At 37.4% G+C, this 23,566-nt stretch overlaps 1 protein-coding gene across 2 annotated transcripts in view; it reads right to left on the bottom strand.

Moving 5' to 3' along the window:
* Window positions 1-2,740: 2,740 nt before the first annotated feature.
* RB195_013299 (uncharacterized protein) overlaps window positions 2,741-23,566 on the bottom strand; it is a gene marked incomplete at both ends in the record, with an annotated part of 34,019 nt that continues 13,193 nt past the window's right edge. For both annotated transcript variants that reach the window (XM_064203052.1, XM_064203051.1), the window contains 17 exons: window positions 2,741-2,788; window positions 3,141-3,244; window positions 4,785-4,925; window positions 4,994-5,096; window positions 6,176-6,227; window positions 6,336-6,424; window positions 6,557-6,685; window positions 6,758-6,862; window positions 13,452-13,571; window positions 16,660-16,791; window positions 17,613-17,737; window positions 17,803-18,535; window positions 20,391-20,444; window positions 21,857-21,991; window positions 22,087-22,193; window positions 23,166-23,277; window positions 23,360-23,418. In XM_064203052.1, coding sequence (XP_064058932.1) covers window positions 2,741-2,788; window positions 3,141-3,244; window positions 4,785-4,925; window positions 4,994-5,096; window positions 6,176-6,227; window positions 6,336-6,424; window positions 6,557-6,685; window positions 6,758-6,862; window positions 13,452-13,571; window positions 16,660-16,791; window positions 17,613-17,737; window positions 17,803-18,535; window positions 20,391-20,444; window positions 21,857-21,991; window positions 22,087-22,193; window positions 23,166-23,277; window positions 23,360-23,418 — 2,348 coding nt within the window. The remainder of the gene's footprint in view (window positions 2,789-3,140; window positions 3,245-4,784; window positions 4,926-4,993; window positions 5,097-6,175; window positions 6,228-6,335; window positions 6,425-6,556; window positions 6,686-6,757; window positions 6,863-13,451; window positions 13,572-16,659; window positions 16,792-17,612; window positions 17,738-17,802; window positions 18,536-20,390; window positions 20,445-21,856; window positions 21,992-22,086; window positions 22,194-23,165; window positions 23,278-23,359; window positions 23,419-23,566) is intronic.

Below are 23,566 nucleotides of genomic sequence, written 5' to 3'. Positions count from 1 at the left end.
TGCCGTAAAAAAACGTTCCGGAAAATGCGGCGCGCGCACAAGGCTGGCGTGCTCCAGTCGAACTCGTTGTAGAAAATAGCGCACCGGAACGCTCGAAGTCGTATCTTCAATGCCATTTTTCACCGCAATTAGGAAGAAATGGATGGAATCACCCATCTCTCCATAATCTATGACTCCGTGCACCTGAAATCCGCACCACCTCAAATTCGTGGAATGATGCCTTTAATCCAAAAGGGAAAAGGGCATGGGACAGAAGTTAGTAGCGGTGTTGTGGATAATCAGCAACTGTCAATAATTACTTCAGTAGTAAATAGTGGAGATTAGCAAAGCACCACACGGAAGAACTTCACTGCTATAAATGAGCAGGCGATGAATCTCATCCGTCGATCCAACTTCACTAATGCCTTTGCAATGAGAAGATCCGAGTATTTCATTGCATTGCCTTTTCTTCAAATTTTTTTTTTCACAGAGTTCCAAGCATTATTCACAGAACCTCCAGAGTTTATCCAATCCATAATTGCGAGATTCGTACGGAAAGATAGAAGCTGAGAAAGCAAATCATTTCTCTCATGAATTTTTCATGAGAACGATTTTTTAACGAACCTATGAGTGGACTTCCTGATCTGTAATTTGCGAAGTAATTTGATTCCACTGCAAATTATACTAATATATTTCAATATTATATTTCAATTCATATTACAAATTTATATTAAGAAGGTTCATCAAGTAGCTCTACGAACTTACTTAAATCTGCCCAGTGTCACAAAGAAGTTGGAGCAGTAAAGTTCCCCTTCGAGTTGCAAAACACAATTTTTTGAAATTATTTTTCAAAAAAAGTCCAAATCTTAGCCTAAGCTATTGAGTTGGTCCTAATATGTTGCTATTGGCTGTAGCTGTGAGCTTCGGATCACCGCTTTTTTTTAAAGGAAAGTATGTTCGAGCGCCGCAGAAGCTGCATACTGTACTATTCAACCACAAATCACCTTCTTCATAAGTGTATCAGAAATTTCGCTTGAGATCCAACCAGAAGGGATTCAAAAGGAGTAACTGATATTGGAAGACTGGGTACTGTAAGATCAAAAGCTTTGATTAGATTTTTATTGAGAGAAAACCTCAATCTCTAATTCAGAAAAAGAGACCCAAATCCAAGAGATTTTTTTTTACTGAACTTCTCGAATGCGAAACGATGCGTCGGAAATTCTCACAATGATTTCCAAATGAATCAGCTGGCCAATGGAAAATATTAAATTCCAGTATCACTTGCTGTACAAATAACACCAAATTATTTTGGAATAAATCTTTCTATTGTTTCTCTTGCTGTACATAGATATGTATGTGGATAATTTGAGCTGGCATTCAATTTGAAATTATCACTAATGATGGAAAAAGGATCAATATCCAGAAATGCAAGGGTTAGATGCTGCAAAATGTACATGTTGACAAAAAATTCGTGAGAATTATATTGTTTTTTTTCTGCTGTTTATTGTAATTCTTATGTTATAATTGTTAATTCAATTTTTATGTTCTGTCATATTATTTATTATTTATATTACCTACCCTATATTGTTTTATTATTTTGTAAACATTCTAATGAAGCTATCTGTAATTTGTAGCACTTATTTTTTTCTTATACTACATAAATCTATGTATTTTACATCTCCTATTTAATTTGATTCATATATTTTATATTTTCTTATTTTTCTTGTATTTAAAAGTTATTCCTATATTGTTATATGTGACTTAATAAAGCTATTGATTTTTTTCATTTCGTAAATATAATCGAACCTATACGGCTACTTCTTTTTGTACATACACCTACATATTTTGAACTTTTCTGGGAATCTGTATCGGTCCACAGAAGGCCAACGGCAGCAGTTATAAGGTCACGGTAAAGCTTCTGTAGCTTCTAAAATTGCGATTGGTAGCTAGAAGAATAATAGAATAATAATATAAAGAAGAATGAAAATAATAATAGACCAGCTTCTTTTCACACAAAAACTGCTTTTTATTCTTTTCTTCGGAATCACAAAAATAGATGAAAGCAACCGCGAGGTTTGATATCCCTAGCATCCAAATCTCCTTTTTTTTTGGTTGTGGTAAGCTGAAATCGGGAAAAGATTGTGAATCTATGGCATCTTTCACCACAAAGAAACGGAAAATATTTTTTATGACAATTTCTGCGCCAGATAAATGGATCAGAGATGCGTTGTTGTCACCATGCTGTCTCGACCGCTTGCACGACTACCGGATATTTTACTGCGTATAAAAATCGCGGTTTGATAAGTGATCTTAGATTTTATTCCTGTCGTCCTGTGTAAAATTTGTAATAGAATTATAATGTAATTTTTACTTAGCCTCCATATTTTTGCGCGTCCTGAAGATCTCCCCTGAAAAACGAACGATTGATATATTTGCTGGCAAATGGTTGTCCATAAATCCATAAACTGTATGTTTACTTTTATTAAAAACTATAAATACGCGATAAAAAAAAATTGTAAATGTGAACAAATAATGAGGAAAGTTGCCAGAGTAATATTTATTCAGGCAAGTTGATTACGAAGGACACTAATATAGCCATGAAATGAAATTTTAAAAAATACATAAGACGAATAGAATACTGACGTTAGCGAAGAAAAAGAAAAAGAAGAAGAAGAAGAAGTTTAATACAATTTAACACAGGGTTCAATTCGTTATCGATCCGAGAGCCGGGGTGGGTCCAGAGTGGATGGATTGCCTTACCTCAAGCCCTCACTGTACGCATTGTTGTCTGTTGCTGTTGACGTTGAACCTGAATGGATTTGATGGATTTTCGGTGGTGCCCTGGAAGGGCGCACACCGCAATACCCATAGCTACATACATAAACTAGTAAATAGTCTATGTAGAACATCAGGCGAGTATGGCTAGCGATTAGTGGGGTCGAATGAAAATAAAATCCAGAAAAAAATGAGGATGAAGGAAAAAGCAGAAAAAAAAACACGGAAAAATAAATTTATACAGCAAGAATAACACTCAAAATGGTTTTAGAAAAAGAACAAAAATTAAGAGAAATGATTAATACTAAATGTACATGCATAGCGAGCTGAAGTATAAACACAGAATACTACGCTACGATCAGATTCCCGATCTCCATGCTACTCACCGGCTGTGGCATCGATTTTGTTTTTGTAACGGTGGTAGTGGTGGTGGTGGTGGTGGATTGTGGTGGTGGACCACCTGCTACTGCTGGATCACCGTTTTCAACAACTACAAAGAAAAAAGAAAGATCTGAATGTAATTTTTAGCATTTTTATGGTTTTTTGAACATGTAAGTCTAGGATAACGATGAGGAAACTGCTACTTATAGAGGCATCACAAAAAAATACAGTAGTTTTCCTTTTACCCAAGAAAAAATTAAGATGTACAGTAGTATTTGCGACCTTAAACATAATATTCCTAAAAAAAGTCCTACATACATTTCGTATACGCGTAATTTTCAAACAAGTAGACATATTTTTTGGGAAATTAACTGTATAATGTAGGGAAAAATTAGCAGAGGAAATGGAATTTTTTTTTGAGTTCAATACTCTTCCGTTTTGTGTTCATGTACCCAGAGCAGTAAGATGAGCAGAAACGAAAAATTGCAGCACTATGTCTGCGCTGCTGGTACGCTGAGCATAAACGGAGCATATCGTGAAAGTGACTATGTTCGGATCTCACCCTAAAAAACCGTGCGTATACCCATGCCTGCGCACGTGACACGTTCTCAGGTGCCTCGTAAGAAAATTCGATCGCTAGGTTCGCTTCCCACGCTGTTTTTCAGATTAATTAAGGGGGATTGAACGTGATAGCGCTCATGTTTTGTGATCTACACCTCTAGCTTTTCTTGGAGCTTTTCTTGCTTCCTTTAAGTGGTGCGTTTTGCTGTGTCCGCAATTAAAAAACCGATTTCAAGCAGATTTCAACAGCGTCAAGTGGCTCCAGTTGGTTCAAGCACAAACCAAGACCCCAAAGATTTGCCTAGATGCACTAGATTCCTTGGCGAAGATTAGATCTTACACGCACCTAAATGGAACCCGTTGAAAAAGTGACGATCAGTCAGCATATTTCTGGATAAATGAATTGAGGGAGAATTGAAACTACCTTTAACGTGCGCAATTTATTTCATATAAACACATTCCTTTACTTCAAAAGTTACAAGTAAAAGGAATTTTCTGCGAAAGTTTGAGAAGACGTCCATGTTCGATGGCCCTCTCCTATTTGCCTACAAAGCCTCTTCGGTAATCTCTTCGGTAATGCAGATAGTTTTCACCGTCACTTCCTCTTAGGTTTTTCTTACGTACAAAAAAAAAAAAACTTAAAAAATAAAAAGACAACGTTATTTATGGTATAAGTCAATAATTTACGGATATTTTAGATATTATTTGAGGACAATTAGGTTTATTTGGGGAGAATTAGGTCCAGAATACTTATCTAAAAATATGATATAACAAGTCACCGAAAATTATTGCTCCCAAAATAGTAGTTCCCCTCTAGATTCGGTAGAAGGTTTAAAAAAGCAAAGGCTCTAAGATCGTTTCAACGCTATGGATAAAATCCACAAAAAATCAATTAAATTAAATCCATTTTGTTTCAACGATCGCTTTTGTTGGCCTCGAGCGCATTCAATCGACCGAGTGCAACGAGTTTGTCCCAGATGATCTTCGTCATACACAGACCCGTTCCCTTTGTGTCGTGCAGCAATCAAAGGCGCGCCGCGGTCACCCGGACGAACATACCTGGCCCCTATTCTGGCTATAAGACACACCTTGATAAACTGGAGGTGGTGGTGGCCATTGATATTCCATCTTCTTCGCTGGGATATGCTTTTGTAGCACTTCAACCTGTTCACGTTCGTGTTGTTCGCTTTCGACTGGTGGCCATTGTACGACCGGCATTTGCTTAGGTCCTGAATATTTTTTTGTTAGTTTCGGATAACTTTCGAAAATTTCAAGAGCTCTCCTGGATTTCAATTACCTTGATAGCCAGAAAGTGCGTGTTCACCCTCTGGTGGTGGCCATACTCGATCGATTTTAGCATTTCGTTGCCATGCCGCGGATCGTATCACATCGTTCGGGTCCTAGAACGATTTAGAAGACTCAGAAATACGTTGGATTTTTTTTTTCTGATTCGTAATATAATGTCCACTTTATTTGCAGTACTATGGAATTTCGGTAGTTACCGCAAAAAGACATTTCTGTCAACAAATTTTTATGATAAGAGAGTGGCTTAGTGTAAGATTTGGGGATATCCTGAGAAATTTACAAATAACGATTCCTTCATTAGACGTATATTGCCCAGGACTCTTGCAGGATCAGCAATTGTTGCGCACGTAACAGTAGTTCACCTACAGGTTGCATACCACGACATTTCTCCACGAAACGGTGGGATTAGGGCTGTAGAAGGATCGCGATCAATTCCACCTAACCGCACTGAGAAATCGGCCTGTCGATCAAATTGTCCTACGAAGCACCTGGCAACATGCTGCGTACGCGGGCGCAGGCATACGTGCCACGTCTGGTAGGGAGCGAAAGAGACAACGTAGGGAGACTATTGATTGGGCGGCATGCTGCCTTTTCAACTAACCGTTTGAAATAGATGTAAAAGGACAAAATTATTGATTACGTCGGTTTTCTGTCACTGTGCCAATCAACATGGAAGGAAAAGTTATAGAATTTACAAAAGATGTGAGGAATTTTCATTTTATACAGAATTATCTCGAGGATCCATCTCAACCTTCTTTGACTGCTCAGATGAATTGAAAAATTGCGCCTATTATCAAATCCAGGTGTTGAGTGGATTATTTCATGAGGCATTGACGATGGACGTTGATTAATACATTAAAACTGCCCGAATGTCTACTTTTTCGGATGTTTTCTGACAAGAAAATGAAATGAATAACAAAAAAAAAGGCATTTCTAATCCAAATTTTATGTTTCAGAGAAGGAAAATCAACAAAAATAGCTAGACAGTAGATATTTTCGCGAATTTGAAGGATAGTAAAGGAGTGACCCTAAAAGGAACATTTTCCATAAGATGATTGATCATTTTTTCTTATCAGTGATCGATAGAGGACTTCATTAATTTTTAGAAAAAGAAATTGGGTTCTAAAGCGTAAGGATGCGTTTTTCTGGGAAAGTAGCTACTTAATAGCTTCACCTGTTGGATCCATCCTTGATCGTCACCAGCCTTGACAGCGCGAACTGGCTGACTGGAAAGCTTTTTTTTTCTTTCAAGAGGGAAAATAGAAAGTAAAAAAAAATGTTTGGATTGAAATGAGAAGTAGACAAAAAAGTATGTTTTTGTTCGGTGAACCCACGCTTCCTTGACAATCTCTTCTTGTGGAGGTGGCCATACAGCTGCAATTTTTCCTGGACGATATAGACTACGTTGAAGCTCGATATTGTCCTTAAAAAATAAATTTTTTCTTTAAAATCACTTGGAATTTTTAGTCTACTAGATGAATTATTCAGATTTTAAAGTTAAATTTATTTATTTAAATGAATTATCTGGAATTTGGCGGAACAATTTATTACATACCTGATTCACAGGTACCCACTCCTGTGTGGCAACTTTTGGAGCGGCACCAATTTCCGGCGTCACCTCCTCGGGGAATTCGTTCCATTTCACCTTCTGATAGGATTGAGGTTTGTTTACGATTACGGTACGCTAAAAAAAATAAGACCAGTGCAAATGGGATCATTGTAAACAGGTAGATCACCGAAAAAAAACTTCGCTGACATGAACTTCGTGCACATCCGCAAACTCTGGAATGGAGATTTTCCCGATTTGCGGCGGTTGAACCTCGGCTGGGATACGATGTTGTGTTTGCCAACAAGCGTCATCCTGAAAAATTGGAAATTAGAAATAATGTACAAAGAAATTCAATAGATTTGTTTGATCCAGTAACATCGGGTTCAATAGAAATTTTTTAAGAACCTTTGTGTGTGTCTGCTTTTTTCTCATCTCCGAGCAATTTTTTAAAGTCTCTGCGGAACTAAACTTGCTATCGAAAGGGTTAGGCGGTGGTGATTCCAATTTCAGGAGAGGATTGTGAGAATCCTCGCATTATTCAATAAATTTATAGAAATATTACTATCATTGGAGCTAAAACTCTGTTGGTGAACTTATTGAAGGGCATCAACGAGAAAAGATGTGGTCCCTTCCCACGGTCATATGGTCGGGTACAAGAGAACCATACCGCTCTCATGACAAAAGAGCCGCCAACGTTTCCGCTTGTTTTATGAAAAATTAATTTTTTTTACGCCGAAAACTCGTCCACTTAGCAAGATGGTGGATGCTTTCTGATTTTTTTCTGACTTCTGATTTTGATTTCTGGTTTTTCATGAATCCAACCACTATAGAAAAATATAGCTGAGTAAACAAATAAATCGTTCAGAGAACGTTCACAGCGGCTAATAAATCCATATAATAATAATAATAATAATAATAATAATAATAATAATAATAATAATAATAATAATAATAATAATAATAATAATAATAATAATAATAATAATAATAATAATAATAATAATAATAATAATAATAATAATAATAATAATAATAATAATAATAATAATAATAATAATAATAATAATAATAATAATAATAGTAATAATAATAGTAGTAAAAATAATAATAATAATAATAATAATATATCCATAGCTACCAGTGTTTTTTCCTCTGAACAAGAACTTAAAAATACATTTACATTCGTCGACATCCGTATAATTTCTCGATAGGACCCCATTGAACTAATCCTAATACCGTATGCAGTTTTGAGTTTCGAAACATTGATCATGTCGGTAATTGGGAATCTTTTATCACTGTACATGCGAAAACTGTTTCCGTCTTCTTTACAGTATGGAATTATTAGGAATTTGGCTTGGAGATGAAAAAAAACCCTTTGAAAAAATTATCCAAGAAGAAAAAAGGCTGATGATCCGTGTCCTTAGTCAATGAAACGATTTCACGGATTTCATGTGATGATTCTTTGGCCGCGGATAGCCTGGAATCGCTCGTCAAAATGTTACACACGGCGCGTTTGTGTGCTGAAAGGCAGTCATTAATTGGATCACACGTATCACTTCAACCTGATCGACGGATCGCAAAGAAAAGCTGAGCCCGGCACAGGCGTACAGCGATTATTCCGATCACTTTCTCTCGAGGAAAATTTGTTATTTTTCACGGATTAGCGTTAGAATTAGCAGCTAACCCCTCGATGATGCATGTTGCGATGAAATCCAGCAATTCTGCCTGGGAATGATTATTTTATAATGAGAAAAACATCTGTGCTCACATAATTCTGTTATGTTTACCGAGCTCAGTGGCAGCTGTGCGATTTTCATCGGATTGATTTTTGCTGAGGAACGAAGACAATTAGATCTTAGATAAATAAAAAATAAAGATTGTGGTACATGTGACGGGAGAAGCATGAGTGATTACTCGAAATAAAGGAAGTTTAACCTGCGGTACAACCGATAACTGACGTATTAGAAGTACATAGGTAGTGAAAGGGAATGAAGTGAATAAACCTATTTATTATATTTTAAAGAATAAAAAGGCATTAAAAAGCTTTATTAAGAGAAAAGTTTTGGACGAAATATATCCCTACTTTTATTTATTTTTCCCTGGGAATTTCTAGGTGTAGCAAATTTCTTCAATTTTTTTTTTCAAATGAAAAATAACGGAATTAGAAAAGATAGACGAAAAACGTTCTGATAGAAGATGTTTTTCCTTATTCGTTGCTAGTAAACGATGAGCGGTTATCTTTTATAATAAGCATATCCATTAACTACAACATTACAACTAACTTCTGTTCCTACGACCGTTGCCGACATATTAATTCCCTGGAAACCACTCGAATCCTTGGGAAAAGGCTAAATTAAACTTTGAAAATAACATTCGAAAGTAAATGAGCCACTGCAATTATGGTTTTGCTGTTTAAAGGCATCACCCCACGAATCTGAGGTGGTAAGGATTTCAGGTGGAGTATTCGTATACGGGATGGGAGACTATGGAGAGGGGTGATTCCGTCCATTTCTTCCCAATTGCCGTAAAAAACGGCCCGGAAGATACGGCTTCAGGCGTTTTGGCGCTCTATTTTCTACAAGGAGTTCGACTGGAGCGCGCCAGCCTTGTGCGGCGCCGCATCTTCCGGGCCGTTTCTTACGGCAATTAGGAAGAAATGGACGGAATCACCCCTCCTCCATAGTCTCCCATCCACTATACGAATACTTCTTGTTGAACACCTGAAATCTGCGCCACCTCAGATTCGTGGGGTGATGCCTTTAATTATGACAAATATATAGCTTGAAAACAGTGAAAACAAAAAAGTTCCCCCCAACCTTCGCTGGAGGCAGCGTACCACGAATCTGACGTAGTGAGGAAAACCGCTGGACAAGCTAGAGATGTGGTTGTGGACTGCGGGATCAGGGGTGGTTCCGTTCATCTCTCCCCTAATCGTTGTAAAAAACGGGCTGGGAACTGCCAACCCCAACCTCATCTCTAGCTTTCCTCGCGGATTCCCTCATCACGGTAGATTCGTGGTATACAGCCTTTAATTATTTTCACACCATCGTAATCTTGCCATTGGCATATCCTGCGGATACATCTCCCAGGAAGGAGGAGATGTTCATAGGATTCGCGCTAATTTCTCAAAATTGGACGAAATTCTCATTATATTCGTAATCAGGTGGTTATTCACAACATTTTGACACCGCACATCATATGTGGATTCGAAAATATTTTCCTTGTCTTATTATTTAACAATGGTTGGAGAAATTTTGCTTTTTTTCGGGTCACATACTTGTCAAAGCTAAATTTTAAAATTTTAAAAGTATGAAAGAGTATGAAAGAGATTCTCGGCATATTCACTTTTGAATGTTATTTTCAAAGTTTAATTTTTCCGCTTTCAGGGATTCTAACGGTTTTTCACGGATTCGAATCCGTCTCAGACGAACTCTGGGGCAGAAGTCAGTGGCGATGTTGTACGTTTTGAATTGGTTTTTTTAAACATCATTCTAAATATTTTCTGAATTAATTTTCTACTGAATAACACTTGAAATAGTTATTAGAATAATTTGAAAAAAGTAGTTTTGACGTTTTTCTCTATTGAAACCGATTTGTTATTCACATTTCGCAGAAACTTTGTCTTGACAATAATAAAATTTAGCTAAAAAGACGTGATTCAGAGGGACCACTATGTCTATCCAAAATTGTCGAAAAAGAAAGAGAAAAAGTGATTTTTCTCTGAAACCATTAAATTTCTCATTAATTAAGACAACAGAAGAATCGGAGCTCGGAAATACAGTCGTCACCTTGAAGTATCCATTCCAGGAGTTAATACACTCATTTGTATCATTGTTAGTGAAGACTTGAAGTCATATTTTAGTTTTGATGTGTCCCAACTCTTATTGATACTAGTATTTACGTTAGGAAATTTGTTTAATTCCTTTCTGCTGGCAAAATTTACTCGAGACTGTTCATTTAAGGGTCAAGCAAAAATTACCAGTTGATAGCTTGCCAAGTTTAACCGACGAAGCTAAACATATTAATTTTTGACCAGCCTAAAGACCTAGGACCTAAAGGTGTGCAAGGAAATGGAGAAGTTAATGCGAGATTTGATTTTAAAAAAAACTTATAAAAGTAACAAGTAGTCCAAGTAAGTAAAAACTAATACTTCGTGATCATTATTTGCTGTCCTTCGTTGAGGATTCTTATTTCGGTAGGCAGGTCAAAGGTCAAAGCATACCAGGAATCTGACCTGGTGAGAAAATCCACGAGTAAAGCTAGAGTTATGGCTGTAGATTTCGCTATCCGGGGTGGTTTCGCTCATCTCTCCCTGATCGTCGTAATAAACGGCGTGGGAACTGCTTTAGTTCCTACGAAATGCGTTAAAACGCTCCTCTATGTGAACGCTCCGGTCCCCTCAGCAACCTATTCATGGGCTTTACTTGAAGAGATCAGAACCCATTATTTATTCATTTATTTATTTATTATTATATTATATTATATTATTTAATACTATTTATTTTGTTATTTTTATTATATTTATATTAATTATCATCTTCGAACGCCCTCACATTGATGCGGCGCGTGCGCAAGGGTGGCGCGTCGCAATTGAAATCGTCGCAAGAAATAGCGTCTCCTACGCGGATGAGAAGGAAAAAAGAAAATGGACTGAAACAAAACCAGCCTGGATCCCAACCAGAATCTACAACCTTAACCTAAGCTCTAGCTGTGGATTCCTTATCCACGTCAGATTCATGGTATGCTGCCTTTAAGTGCAAATCAATACTGTAAATTTTTCTCGAGGGGCATGATGAGTAACCGGATTTGTTATCTTTTGCAATTACTAGTAGTATACTAAACATAACTCCTACATTCTTAGTTTCATACTTTGTATGAACGATTTTCAGGATCATAAAACACTTCGAATTTACTAGAAAGTAAATTGACGAGTTCAAAAACCAGCGAGTAGTTCACCTTCTTTCAGATCGCACGAATTTTGGAGGATTTTTTTTGCAAAATAACGTCTAATGCGTGAATTTCCCAACTGAAATCATCTGAGAAGATGAAACTTCCGCCGGGTAGTTGGCCTGGCGAGAATCCAGACTTCGGTACTTTCGCGTAGAGGTGAGAAAACAGCTGAGCTCGAATATAACGGCTCGAACAACAACAAGCCAGCAAAAACAGTCGACTCCCTTTGTGTGACAACATCCACTTGTTATCGAGTCTCGGAAGATTCTCTGGATACGACTATACTGTTGGAGTCTACTCTATTATCCTAGCCACGCTTATGTAAAAATTCACTAATTTAGGGATATTCATTAAGAAATGGATGAAAATTTCTCAGCAAAACCACAACTTCAAAAAAAGAAAACTCGTTCAAACATCCTATGGTAGTGCTACAAGTGTTCGAGTCTTTTAATAGGAAAAAAATAGGAAATTTTTTTAAATGAGATATTGACAAAGATTTCTGGAAGAAGTAAAAAATCTGTAGAATATGAAAAAAGATCTATCAAAATGTGTAGGAATCCTAGCGATTCATGGATAACCTATCAGAAAGAAATAGAAATTTCATCCAACCAGACATTTAATCTGTTCCAAATTCCCAAAAGTAACTCTCAATGTCGTAGATCAAATTATTTTATTGTTCGTATTATAGCAAATAATAATATAATATGTAATACATAAATATTAAATAGAACATATAATATATGTTGTGTTGGTTGTGGAAGAATTTTGATGTAAGCGATTTTTTTTTGCTTTTTGTTAATTTTTTTTTGCTATACGGCATGGAGAGCTCGTGGTTATCCAGCCTCTAGCTACCTGAAACGTAACTCGTTTTTTCTTGCACAAGAAAAATCTCATTTCATACACGCTCTCTTTTTTCCCCACCACAAAAATCCCTTGATAATTTTAGAATTATAAGTTTAAAATTTAAGTGTTTTCAAAAATTGAAAAAAAGAAAATCTGGTAAAATTCGGCAAAGAAATGTCGGAGCACACCCTCGCTACATATTTTTTGGCGTGAGGTCAGATTAAATCCCCTTGGTTAATCAATGCTAATTGATCCATAGATCAAAGGCTCACCTGCTACAAAGAGACGGTTTCCGAAAGTTAAATTCTTAGTTAGTTTAAATCAATTCTGCTTAGGACATTCCAGTGAATACCAACGTGAAAAGACAAAAAAAAGGTGCACTTGGAACGAAAAAAATCCTTAATTTCCTGCACATAGTCCAGGAAATGGAGGAATTTTCTGCCTCAGTCAGAAAAAAATCCACTGATACTTTAGAGGGCAGAAGAAAATTCCAGTATTTATGGATGGATGAGAACTGTAGCACGGGTCGCGGCCGCCTCGCTCTTATATTCGCGTATCGCGAAAAAGGACTGCTCTCTATCAACATATGGATAGTACAACTATTATAGAGGTAGAACAATTAATTTTTAAAATAATAAAACAATATTAATAAATAATAGTAATTGTTAAATGCGAAAGAGGTTGATTTAAAAGAAGGCGGAATTAGCGTGGGTTGCATGAGGTAGTTCTAAGATTGGACATGAATGTTGTTTAGAACCTCACTACATTTCAGGATCATTGGGAAATTTTATGATCTTAGGATGATTTCAGGGTAAACAATATTTTTTTCCACATTTCTTGTTCAAGTTCTCCTGAGAGATCCACAAAAAAAAAGAAACAGCAGAATATTTGTTCTCTACATAACCATGTGCTTAAAAAAACTTGCAGAAAAAATATTTAACACCTAAATTTCTTTGGGACTGCTACGTTATTTAGAAACATTATTGGAGGTGTGAATTTTTCCTTTCCATAGTAGATCACATTAATCAATATTTCGTAGTACACGCCTCGAAAACAGTGCGTGAGGCGTGCGCTAGTAGCGCCGCATAATCAAATACAGTTCGCCTACCTGTAGCCGTACGCCCGTCGGTGCAGGTCCGTCGATGCCCATCGCGTTTGCGTTCTCTCGTGCTGCCGACTCCTCCTCCCAACGTGACGCCCCCGCTAACACGCCGCCACGACGCACACTCTGCGAAAAACAAACACATCAAGCGTCCGGATACGGTAGTTTGATTGATGCCAAAATTTGTCGAAAATTATTGCAAGGATCAAGGGATTTAGTCGAAGCCGAAGAATGTGTTCGATTATTTGATTTATTTCTTGAAATAGTTGCTTGATTGATCGTGTTGCGTGTTTGACTATTACGCCATGACGGCCAAAATAATATGTTGAAGATGTTTGAGTACACTTTGCATCAACAATGTGAAAAAAGAACTGTACAAACAGAAATCACGTTAATATTTTTAAAAACAGAAAAAGGCATCGATGCCATTGAGTGGTCTTGCGCAGAAAAATCTTGTCTCTTCTCGGGGAATATTCTCGTAGTTCTGTTCAGGAGCCATGTTTTCTGATGTAGTATTAACCGATCTACTGAGCTTAGTACTTTTGATCAGCTCTATTGTAAGGAAATTTCCTCACTACTGCCATAGCATGCGTGTAAATTGCCCTGACGCGAAACGCGCTCCATGGCCACTACACGCTCGAACACAAAGTGCGGTAAACTTGAAATTTTGTCTGAACTCCTCAAATTTTCTTCAAAGGTGCTCAGATGTACAGAATTTCTTAGCTGCTCCATCCTGCTTTGAATGATTGTGCTGAAATTAATTTGTAAGAAAGTAGAGTAAGAAATGGAAAAAGAAAAAAAAACTGCCGATAAATTCTAGTATCCGCCAATAAGGCGGAGCCAATAGAGTGCAGGATTTTTGTGGTGTGGGGATTTTTTTGGAAAATGTTAAATTGAAGAGATGAAGGATATCATTTGCGTAATGATGATGGTCAAAATTCATGAATATTAATGGATCATTACGAGTTTTATGAGCAACGGCTAGCTGGTAAAAAAGAAATAGAAATTAAAATGAAGAAATAAAAAGGAGAGTCACATGAAGAGTTGAGAGCGGAATTATTTTCTTTATTTTTAGAAAAACCTTATTTACCTTGTTTATCGCTTGCTGAAAATTATTGATTTGGTAAAATTAAAAGAACATGATAATTATATGATACAGGACAGCTCAAATGGGCACTTTATTATTAAAATTCTAGTGCTCGGTTTAGAAAATTGTTCAGAATCTCGAAAACTAGAAAAGAATCAAATAAATAAAATTAAATTATTGAAAATTGGGATTTTTGCGCTAATTTCTGAGTACCTTAATCCACAAAACTAGGTCAGACTCTGCTCCCGATCCTCAAATATTGAGAGTTTGCTAAGTCCTAAGCGTTAAATGGAATCATAGAGGATGAACTTGGGTATTTCTTTTGGAATCCCAATAATTTTGTGTTTTTTGGTTGAATTCCAGAAATACGCTTAAATGGGAAAGGATAGGCGAAAAAAATGGAACATAGAGGAGAATCACCTAGTTAAGGAGGAGATTCTCAGATGACATAGCCATAGCCACCACCACCACATCCATTGGATCTGAGCTTGAGTGAAAATAAATGAGCCCGAGAGGATAACGTTTACTCAATCGATGCTCGGCTTTTTATCACTTTCTCTATCAAAACAAACGATTTGTGTGTGTAAACTCAAAGGAATGAAGGAGGCGCTTAAACGATACCAAATGCTGGATTTTTTTACCTCAACTGACTGAACTCTTCGAATCGAACCTCTCTGCTCTTATAAACACAACTGTTGCTCTAGGAAGTGAGAAATCCATCAATCTGTTGCCGAAAAGAAGCTTGATCAAGGTGTGTCCGTGGGCAGGTAACAGCGCCTCGTTCATTTTTCCACTTGAGATCGAGATGAGGAGGGGGAAAAAGCACATAGGGATTGGTAAAGTGTGAGGAACATTAGCACTCCTCCAGTGATAAAATTTGCACGAAAACAGCCAAGCAGGTATTTCTCCAGGCTAGATTTAAATTACACAGCATATGTTAGCTGCAGGATTTTTTTCTTCTCATGTTTTAAAGTTCCTGAAATTCAATATCCAATGAAGACGACACTTATGCGGTTAGAGAATATTTCGAAGAGGAAACTAGAGGTTATGAGTGTACGGCATTAATTAATCTGGTCAGGATACGCGCACGCGTTTGACTTCAACTCAGATTTCGGTTTTAGCCTAAAGAATGCGTGGCTAGCTTGGGTGGCTCCAAGGCGGTTTCGAACCATTAATCGAGCAATCCAAGCCGGATATCTAACCAGCTGCGCCACACTCGCCCTAAGTGAAAGGTTATATGATGTAATTTTCCTGAACGCAATTTAGAATTCTATGAAGAGATCAATAGTGAAACGAAGAGTAATGGGAGGATTTTTCAGGAAACTTCTATGGAGAATATAGTGGAGAACGTGGATGACATACTTTTTTTGTATTTATTTTCTATGTACCATTAAAGGACGTGCTATCGACACTTTCTATTCTTTGATAATATTTATTTGTTTTTAATCTATTGAAATATGTCTTAAAAATCGCAACAATTCTGCAATATTGCTACTTTTCGCAGAAAATTTAATGCGTCCACTATGTATTACCGAATAGGTTTGATACAAAAATATAAGATTTTAATTCCAGTGCAAAACAATTTTCAGAGAAATTATACGCAACATTTCTCACTAAGCGAGAATTTTGCCACAAAAATCAACGAATACAGGATTTAACCACTAAAGAGCTTCACTCTCTTTTGCCAATTTTCTCCTTAAAAAAAGTGGTACAGTAAAAAAGTGAAAAAAATTTGTTTTATTGTAGATCACTACAACTACGTCGCATGTTTAGTTTTAAAAAAATTTTATTATAATTTAATAATTAATAATTAATAAATAATAAATAATAAATAATTTAATTTATAATAATTATAATTTTATTTTATTTAAAAAAAAATTGTCAAAAATTATTGAGTCAGATATAGGGGGTTGTAGTCTGATATATACATCTATCACCTCGGCACTTTTTGTGGATTTTCTTGGTCTAATTTCCTTTTTTAGATTTAATTATTAATTTAATTTAATTTCAATTAATTTTCTTAGTCTTCTTAGTGATAATGGAGAGATTATTACTGTACACATTCACAAGATCTAAACATTCAATTATATATTTTGAGAATTAGTAAAAGAACTCTCGGGACCTTACCTGTAATTCAGGAGGAGGTTGTTCTTTTTCGATAAATCTCTCTCGCACGTTCTCCTGTCGAATGCCCGGCTTTTGTGCGTGTACCCTGTCGATGAGCCGCGTTTGTTCGTGTGCAAGCGCTTCTTCTTGCATCTAAAAAGGTCCCATATGTACACAATTAAACCACTTCTATTCTATGTACTCCGAATAATGTTTGACTGATGTTGTTCGCTTCTAAAATTAAATATTGTTTATTTATTTGAGGTTACTATCTTTTAAAAAATTCCAAATATTCTCTAACACCTCCAACAAACATCTTTTCTAGTTCTGGAACCGCATCGTCGACGGTACAGGCAGATCTTTCGCTGATGAACAGTGGACGAAGAGTTGGGTTTTGCCTTATTTAAGACAAAGATTTAAGGAAAAGAAGGTAAAATAGAAGTTTTTAACAGCGATACAGAGACTGTTAACGTTCACACCGCTTATCTCCCACTTCATTTTGTGGGGACCAGTTCTCGCCCCCTTAAAACCGGCGAAAAGCCAACACTAATCATAGTATCATTCCACGAATAAGAGCAGAATCTTAGCCCACAGGCAAAAAGACCACCGATAGATAGGGATTTTTCCAGAGAAAAAAAGTAGAGGCTAAAGAACTGGGCATAACGACAACAGCTTGTAGGACATTGTACTTAAACACGATAAAACGTAAGATAAAACGGCGGTTCATGGCTCGTTAAAATTCTACAAGCGAGAACTGGTCCCAAGTATACTTAACACTGATGCGGATGGGTAGCACGTTTTGCTACCGGCAGCAACTACCCAGAAGACCAAAACAAATAGTTTTGACAATTCAGAATCATAATTAGGTGACGAAAGACCAGTTTTCGCTTCTTGATTGCTTAGAAAGAATGTTTCTTCTCATCAGAATAGAGTTCCCTATGCGTTTTTGAAATGAATTCTGATTTTCCTCATACCTTGGCTGTCTGCCTGAGTGTTGTGCTCTTCGACAATGGTTCCTGCTGCCTGGTTTCCCATTCTTTTGGTTCAGGCATAGGGTTATGGACTTTTCCAGGAGTACGTTGCGGCAATCTCACCGGCTCTAAATTATGCAAAAATTCAGTGTATGTTCAGAACCTTGACAGAAAAAGTGATTTTTGAACTTACGATTGTCGATCTCTTGCAAAGGCACTGGATCGCCCTTTGTCTTAATTCGAGATGGTGGCTGCAGAGGAGCCGGCTTAGCTGGCGGTTGCGGCGGCGCTGCCTTTCCTGACGCCTGTGGCGCCGGTTGTCGGCCTGCTGGCTGCGGTGCCGGCTGTCTGCCTGCCGGCGGCGGCGCCGTGGTTTTTGGTGGAACTGCCGGAGCTGGCGCAGGCTGTTTACCCATCGGTTTCGCGGGTGTTGGTGGCGCTTTTTGTTGCTGCTGTGGCTGTTGTTGTTGTGGCTTTTGTGGTTGTTGTTGTTGCGGCTTTTGTTGTTGTTGTTGTTGTTGTTGTTGTTGAGCTTTGGCTCTCGCCTCGGCTTCGGCTTTTTTAGCCTTTTCCAGCGCTTCTTGTTGCGCTTTCTTAGCTTTTGCTTCGGCTTCCGCCTTCGCTTTCGCTTGTGCCTCAGCCTGCGCCTTTGCTGCCGCTGCAGCCTTAGCCTGAGCCTCAGCCTGAGCCTTAGCACGAGCTTCCGCCTCCTGCTTAGCTTTCGCTTCAGCTTGTTGCCTTTCCTGTGCGGCTTTAGCGTCACCGTCCGCTCTCGCTTTGGCTTCCGCCTGCGCTTGAGCGGCAGCCTCGCGAGCCTTCTGCAGCGCTTCCTCTTGTGCTTTCTTCGCTTGCTCCTGTGCTCTCTTTATCGCCGCTTCTTGTGCCGCCTTTGCTTGTGCAAGTTGTTCTTCTGCTGCTTTTCGAGCCTGGAAATAAATTTGAAGTAAGGCTTAGATTTTTGCAAAAACTCCGCGAACCATATGACTCAGCTGAACAATTGGTTTCGTTCATAAAACATGATGGTGGTGGGTTACTGAGTGCACTCAATTCACAAGTTTGCTGGATTAGTTGCACAAAGTGTATATTTTGAATCACAACCACATAATAAATAAAATTAAATAAATAAGAATAAATGATAAAGTCACTGGCGTATCAATCCACTTGGGATGCGACTACGCGTTTTACTGCAATTCGTAATCGTTGAGGTTTCGGAAGACGTATTGGCCCATACAATGACTTGCGGGGCCAGCCGATGATTAAGTCAGTGTTTCTATCCTCCCAGACAAGTTTGGTACCAATTTATCGACTCCCGGAGGGATGAAAGGCTTGGTTTGCACTAGAGCGGTTTCGAACCCTCGACCGTGTGGCTACAACCCACTGCGCCACACCCGCACATACAAAAAAATAATATTTAAGAGATAGGTTTATCTGTTCATTTAGAGGAACTCGCTAATGCACTCAATTTAGCGCTTTTAACATTCTTTCAAGTGAGCCTCCTGAGCGAAAATTTTAAGTGTAGAGCTTTAACAAAAGAAAATGAGTAGAAAAAAGTAGCTCTCGGATGTTTTCCGAATATGTTTCAACCTCAGAGGCTTCAACCTATTCACATTAGAATATTACTTGGTTAATAATTTATTTTTCTTATATATTTTTTAACATTACACTCTTTGATGAATTCGACATGTATGGCTTATTATTTAAACTAAGCTAACTATTTAAACCGACAGAATCAATCATGTCGAAGATTCAATTCGAGTCAATGAACAGAAGTGTGATTACATTAAAGTACTAAAATAGTATAACTATATGAATAATATGCGTAATAATTAATAATTATTATATAGGGACAGGCGTAGCGCAGTCGGTAAGAGGTTCCACGGCCTGCACGATCGATCGGAGGTTCAAATCCGCTCTAATGCTCACCAGGCTTTGCTTCCTAATGAATTGTCAATGAATGGAATGAAATGTTAATGAATAGGCACTAGACTTGTCTGGAAGAATAAAAACATTGACTTGACACATCGGCTAGCCCCTGGAATTCATTGTATAGGCCAATTACCCGTTCGTGAACCTCAAAACCTCAAACGATTCTGAACTGAGGTGAACGTGGGGGCGTATCCCAAGCGGATTGATTAACGCCAGACACTTTATTCTTTATCCTTTTAATCAATAACATATTGAATTGTTTTAAAGGCATCACTCCACGAGGTGGTACGGATTTCAGGTGGAGTATTCGTATACGGGATGGGAGAATATGGAGAGGGAGGTGATTCCGTCCATTTCTTCCCAATTGCCGTAAAAAACGGCCCGGAAGATACGGCTTCAAGCGTTCTGACGCACTATTTTCTACAAAGAGTTCTACTGGAGCGCGCCAGCCTTGTGCGGCGCCGCATCTTCCTCCCTCTCCATAATCTCCCATCCCGTATACGAATACTCCACCTGAAATCTGCACCACCTCAGATTCATGGGGTGATGCCTTTAACACTAAAGTATTAATTATTCTCATTCGCATGAAACTTTCTCAACCTCAACTCTGGATGAAGAATTAGAAATTTTGTGAGGCGAAGAAAAGATCTGTTCAAATAGACATTATCCGGTTGACGTTTTTCTGAAGCTCTAAAGTTGCCAAATAAAATCACCAAAAAAAATGTCCAGTAATTTTACTTGAAAAAAAAAACCAAATAGATCATTCTATGCAGAAAATAGAACTTCTTAAAGAAATCCTAAAGTTTTTTTGTAGTTGTTTGCTAAGAAATAACAGGCTCGGGAAAAAGAACCTACCGCTTCAGCCTTCTTCCGCATTTCCTCTTCCATATGCTTCGCAAATTCTTCTGCCTAGAAAAAAATATGCCGAATAGTTATTGAAAAATGCAGATTAACGTTTACTCAACAATTTACACTTCAGAAATATGCTATATTCGAGAATTATTATCGTACATGGAATGATATTTTGGGAGAGCTCCCGAACCTCTTAAGTACTAAATCAATCAATACTGTTATGGATCGCTTCGAATGTCTTGCATTTGTGGCTCAGAAAATCAATGAAATAAATAAATAGAATAGGAAAAAATAGCATTAAAAGTAATTTTGACTTTTAAAAGTTGTAAGAAAAACAAATAGCCTTTAACCAACGTCCCTCGCAACCGGGACACTCGTACAGCGGCGCGACGCTGCAGCACGGTTTGACCAATATTTGGCTCCACCCCCTGCCTCGTGTTCCCGATCCGCACGTTGTGAGAGAACAAAAATTTTGAGACCAACTGTACACACATCAATCAATGCATTAAAATATGCGACTTTTCTCTTGCGAAAGGTTTCTGGCAACCAAGTAAGTAAATAATAATAATTTAAAAATAAAACCCGAAAAAAAATAAAACTTAACATTAGATGAGATGGGTGGCTAATCAGTTCAAGATGATTCAAGATTCTTTGATCAACTTTTTCCTCTACATTTCCTATAAACCAGTAGGTTTCGGAGTTCATTAGCTAAACTCCGTTTCGAAAAGTTTTGCTGGCTTTTTTTCTCTCGAAAAGTCATATGATTGGAAAAGCAACCGCTTCTCTCCAGTTGATTTAGTGTTGATCATCGTGTCAAGCAGAGAACGCATCAAAGAATAAAAATTGGTTGGAGCATCCAAAATTATGTATTGCATGTGTACTTTGATGTGTTAAACATCTACATAGTTCAAATATCTATTGATTAATTGAAATTTTACACATTTATTTTTTTCTTCTATAACACATCGAAGACAAACAGCACAATTCAAAAATTTTGGTGTGCCCCTTTAATTTGTTTTCTTTTTTTTTAACAGAAGGATTATCTCCACTTATTGACGAAGTATTAAAGAGACTTTAACTTAAATTCAAACTTAATTCAACATTCCCTGTAAGGTTCTCGTTCTGGAAACGGAAACTAGGCAGGTGTTTCGTCACAGCTTTTTTTCAAATATTTTGCAGAATTTTGAAATTTTTCGAATTTGGTTACCGATTGTTTTATTTGAAAAGAAACGGAAAACCGTGAAGAAATTACGGAGTTCGCTAATTTTAAAAGTTTTTGAAAGAATAGAAATTATAAAAATGCTAAATTGAAGTTAATAAAAAATTTAAAAAAGATGAGACAATAAAATAAAAATAAATTAATGAATTACTAAATTAAAATTGAAGACATCTGGGTATTTTAGATACAAATCTAGGATCTTGAAGGAAATTTTCGTAACTTTTCCCCAATTTCATGAGCTGAACTTTACCTGCGCATCGTTTTGATCCTGCTGGGGTGCCTGTGGCGGCGCTTGGGCCGGAGGAGGCGCCTGCGCTGCTGGTGGAGACGCCGGCGCCTGAGCTGCTTTTGCAGCGGCTGCTTGAATAGCGGCCGCTTGCTGATCCTGAAACGATGAGGTTGAGCCCAGATGAAAAATAAAACGTAGAAAAATATGTCACGAATAGCTCAGGATAAGGAAAATCCAGCAAAATCACTCACTCTTGCCAGTTTTTGAGCTTCCAACATCTTCTCACGTTCTTCAAGCGCTCGCTTCTCTTCGTCGGTTTTTTGAGGACGTACAACCTCGGTGACAATAGTCTCATTAGCTGTAAGCAATGGAATTATTCCACACTTGGCTGCCCAATGAATGTAGAATATTTTTTTGCGGATACATTACGCGATGAAACAAAAAACTCTTTTGAATAGAAGATATATGCATATTCAATGGGGTGCTGAGTCTTCCAAGATAAGATCCTTCCAAGGGCCTTAGGCGGCTAGTAACATGGACTTTCTGACGCTCTACAAAATTATTTAGAATTTTTTAAAATTCATGGAGAATTTTCTCCGAATTCTGCACCAGAAAATCTGATAAAACTATAGAAAACAAAATTTAACAAGAAAAAAAAAACAAAAAAAGGAATCTCGCGCGACTTCCAGCAAATTTTTTTGGGAATATCTTGGGTGCATCAGGAACTACGAGTAGACGATGGAAGAGTTTCTAACAACTCAGAAATTCTACTTCTTTAAGATCCTTAATCCTAATTAATCCTTCTTCTATATCCTTTAAGTTCTTCCTAAGGCTTAACGTTAATTTTTAAACCCCCTCTTTTTGTTAGAGGCACCAAAACCAATACAGAAATTACTGATTCCAACGAATAACTAAATTTTAGATTTGTGCACGCAAAATTTATCAAATTCATGTCAAGTTTTTCATTTTCTTAATGCGTCAAATTCTTTCCCCTTCTACTGAATTCATTTAAAAATTCAATTAAATTTCTTCTTCTCACCCAGCAAAACAGTGTTCTTGCTCAAATTTTCAATGAAAAAATTCAGAAAAACCACCTAGTAGGTAAATTGAACAAAAAGAATCCTTGCAAAATTCCATAATTCCCCTTTTCTCGTTAAATCCTTGGTAATTTGACGAATGGGAAACTAATGCAGCTGAAATTTCCGCAACTTTACGATTTCTTGGATTGTATTTCTAGTTCGGCGTTTTTTTTCACTTTTTAGTAACTAAAAAAAAACGGATCAGGTTTCTTCTTACTCTTCATTTTGCTTTCTTTTTTCTTAGCACTCACCTTGTTGGCTTTCGGCGATTTTGCGGATGTCGGTCAAAACGGCAGGCATCGCCTCTGCCGGCGATGGATTGGTGGCTACACGGAACTGATTTGTACGACGTGGAGCCACCACCTAAACGAATTAATTCTATTTCAGTCGGAACAAGGCTATTTTATTAAACTGTAAGGAAAATGAAGGAGAAAGCAGAACACACCACTTCCTCGTCTGACTCCTCTTCTTCTTCGGATGAGCTTCCATTGTACTTGTCAAAAACTGAAAAAGAATACTTCAGCAAATAAAAAAAAAGCTTTAGAAAAACTGGAAGAAAGACTTTAAAGTTAAACGAACAAATTTTGAGGAGTACAAAGAAATACAGAAAATAAATGTAAAAAATAAAATAAATACACAAACTTATGAAAGG

Source organism: Necator americanus, chromosome V (genome assembly GCF_031761385.1).
Source record: "Necator americanus strain Aroian chromosome V, whole genome shotgun sequence".
NCBI classification, from domain to species: Eukaryota; Metazoa; Nematoda; class Chromadorea; order Rhabditida; family Ancylostomatidae; genus Necator; species Necator americanus.
This window is presented reverse-complemented; position numbering and strand designations above follow the sequence as displayed.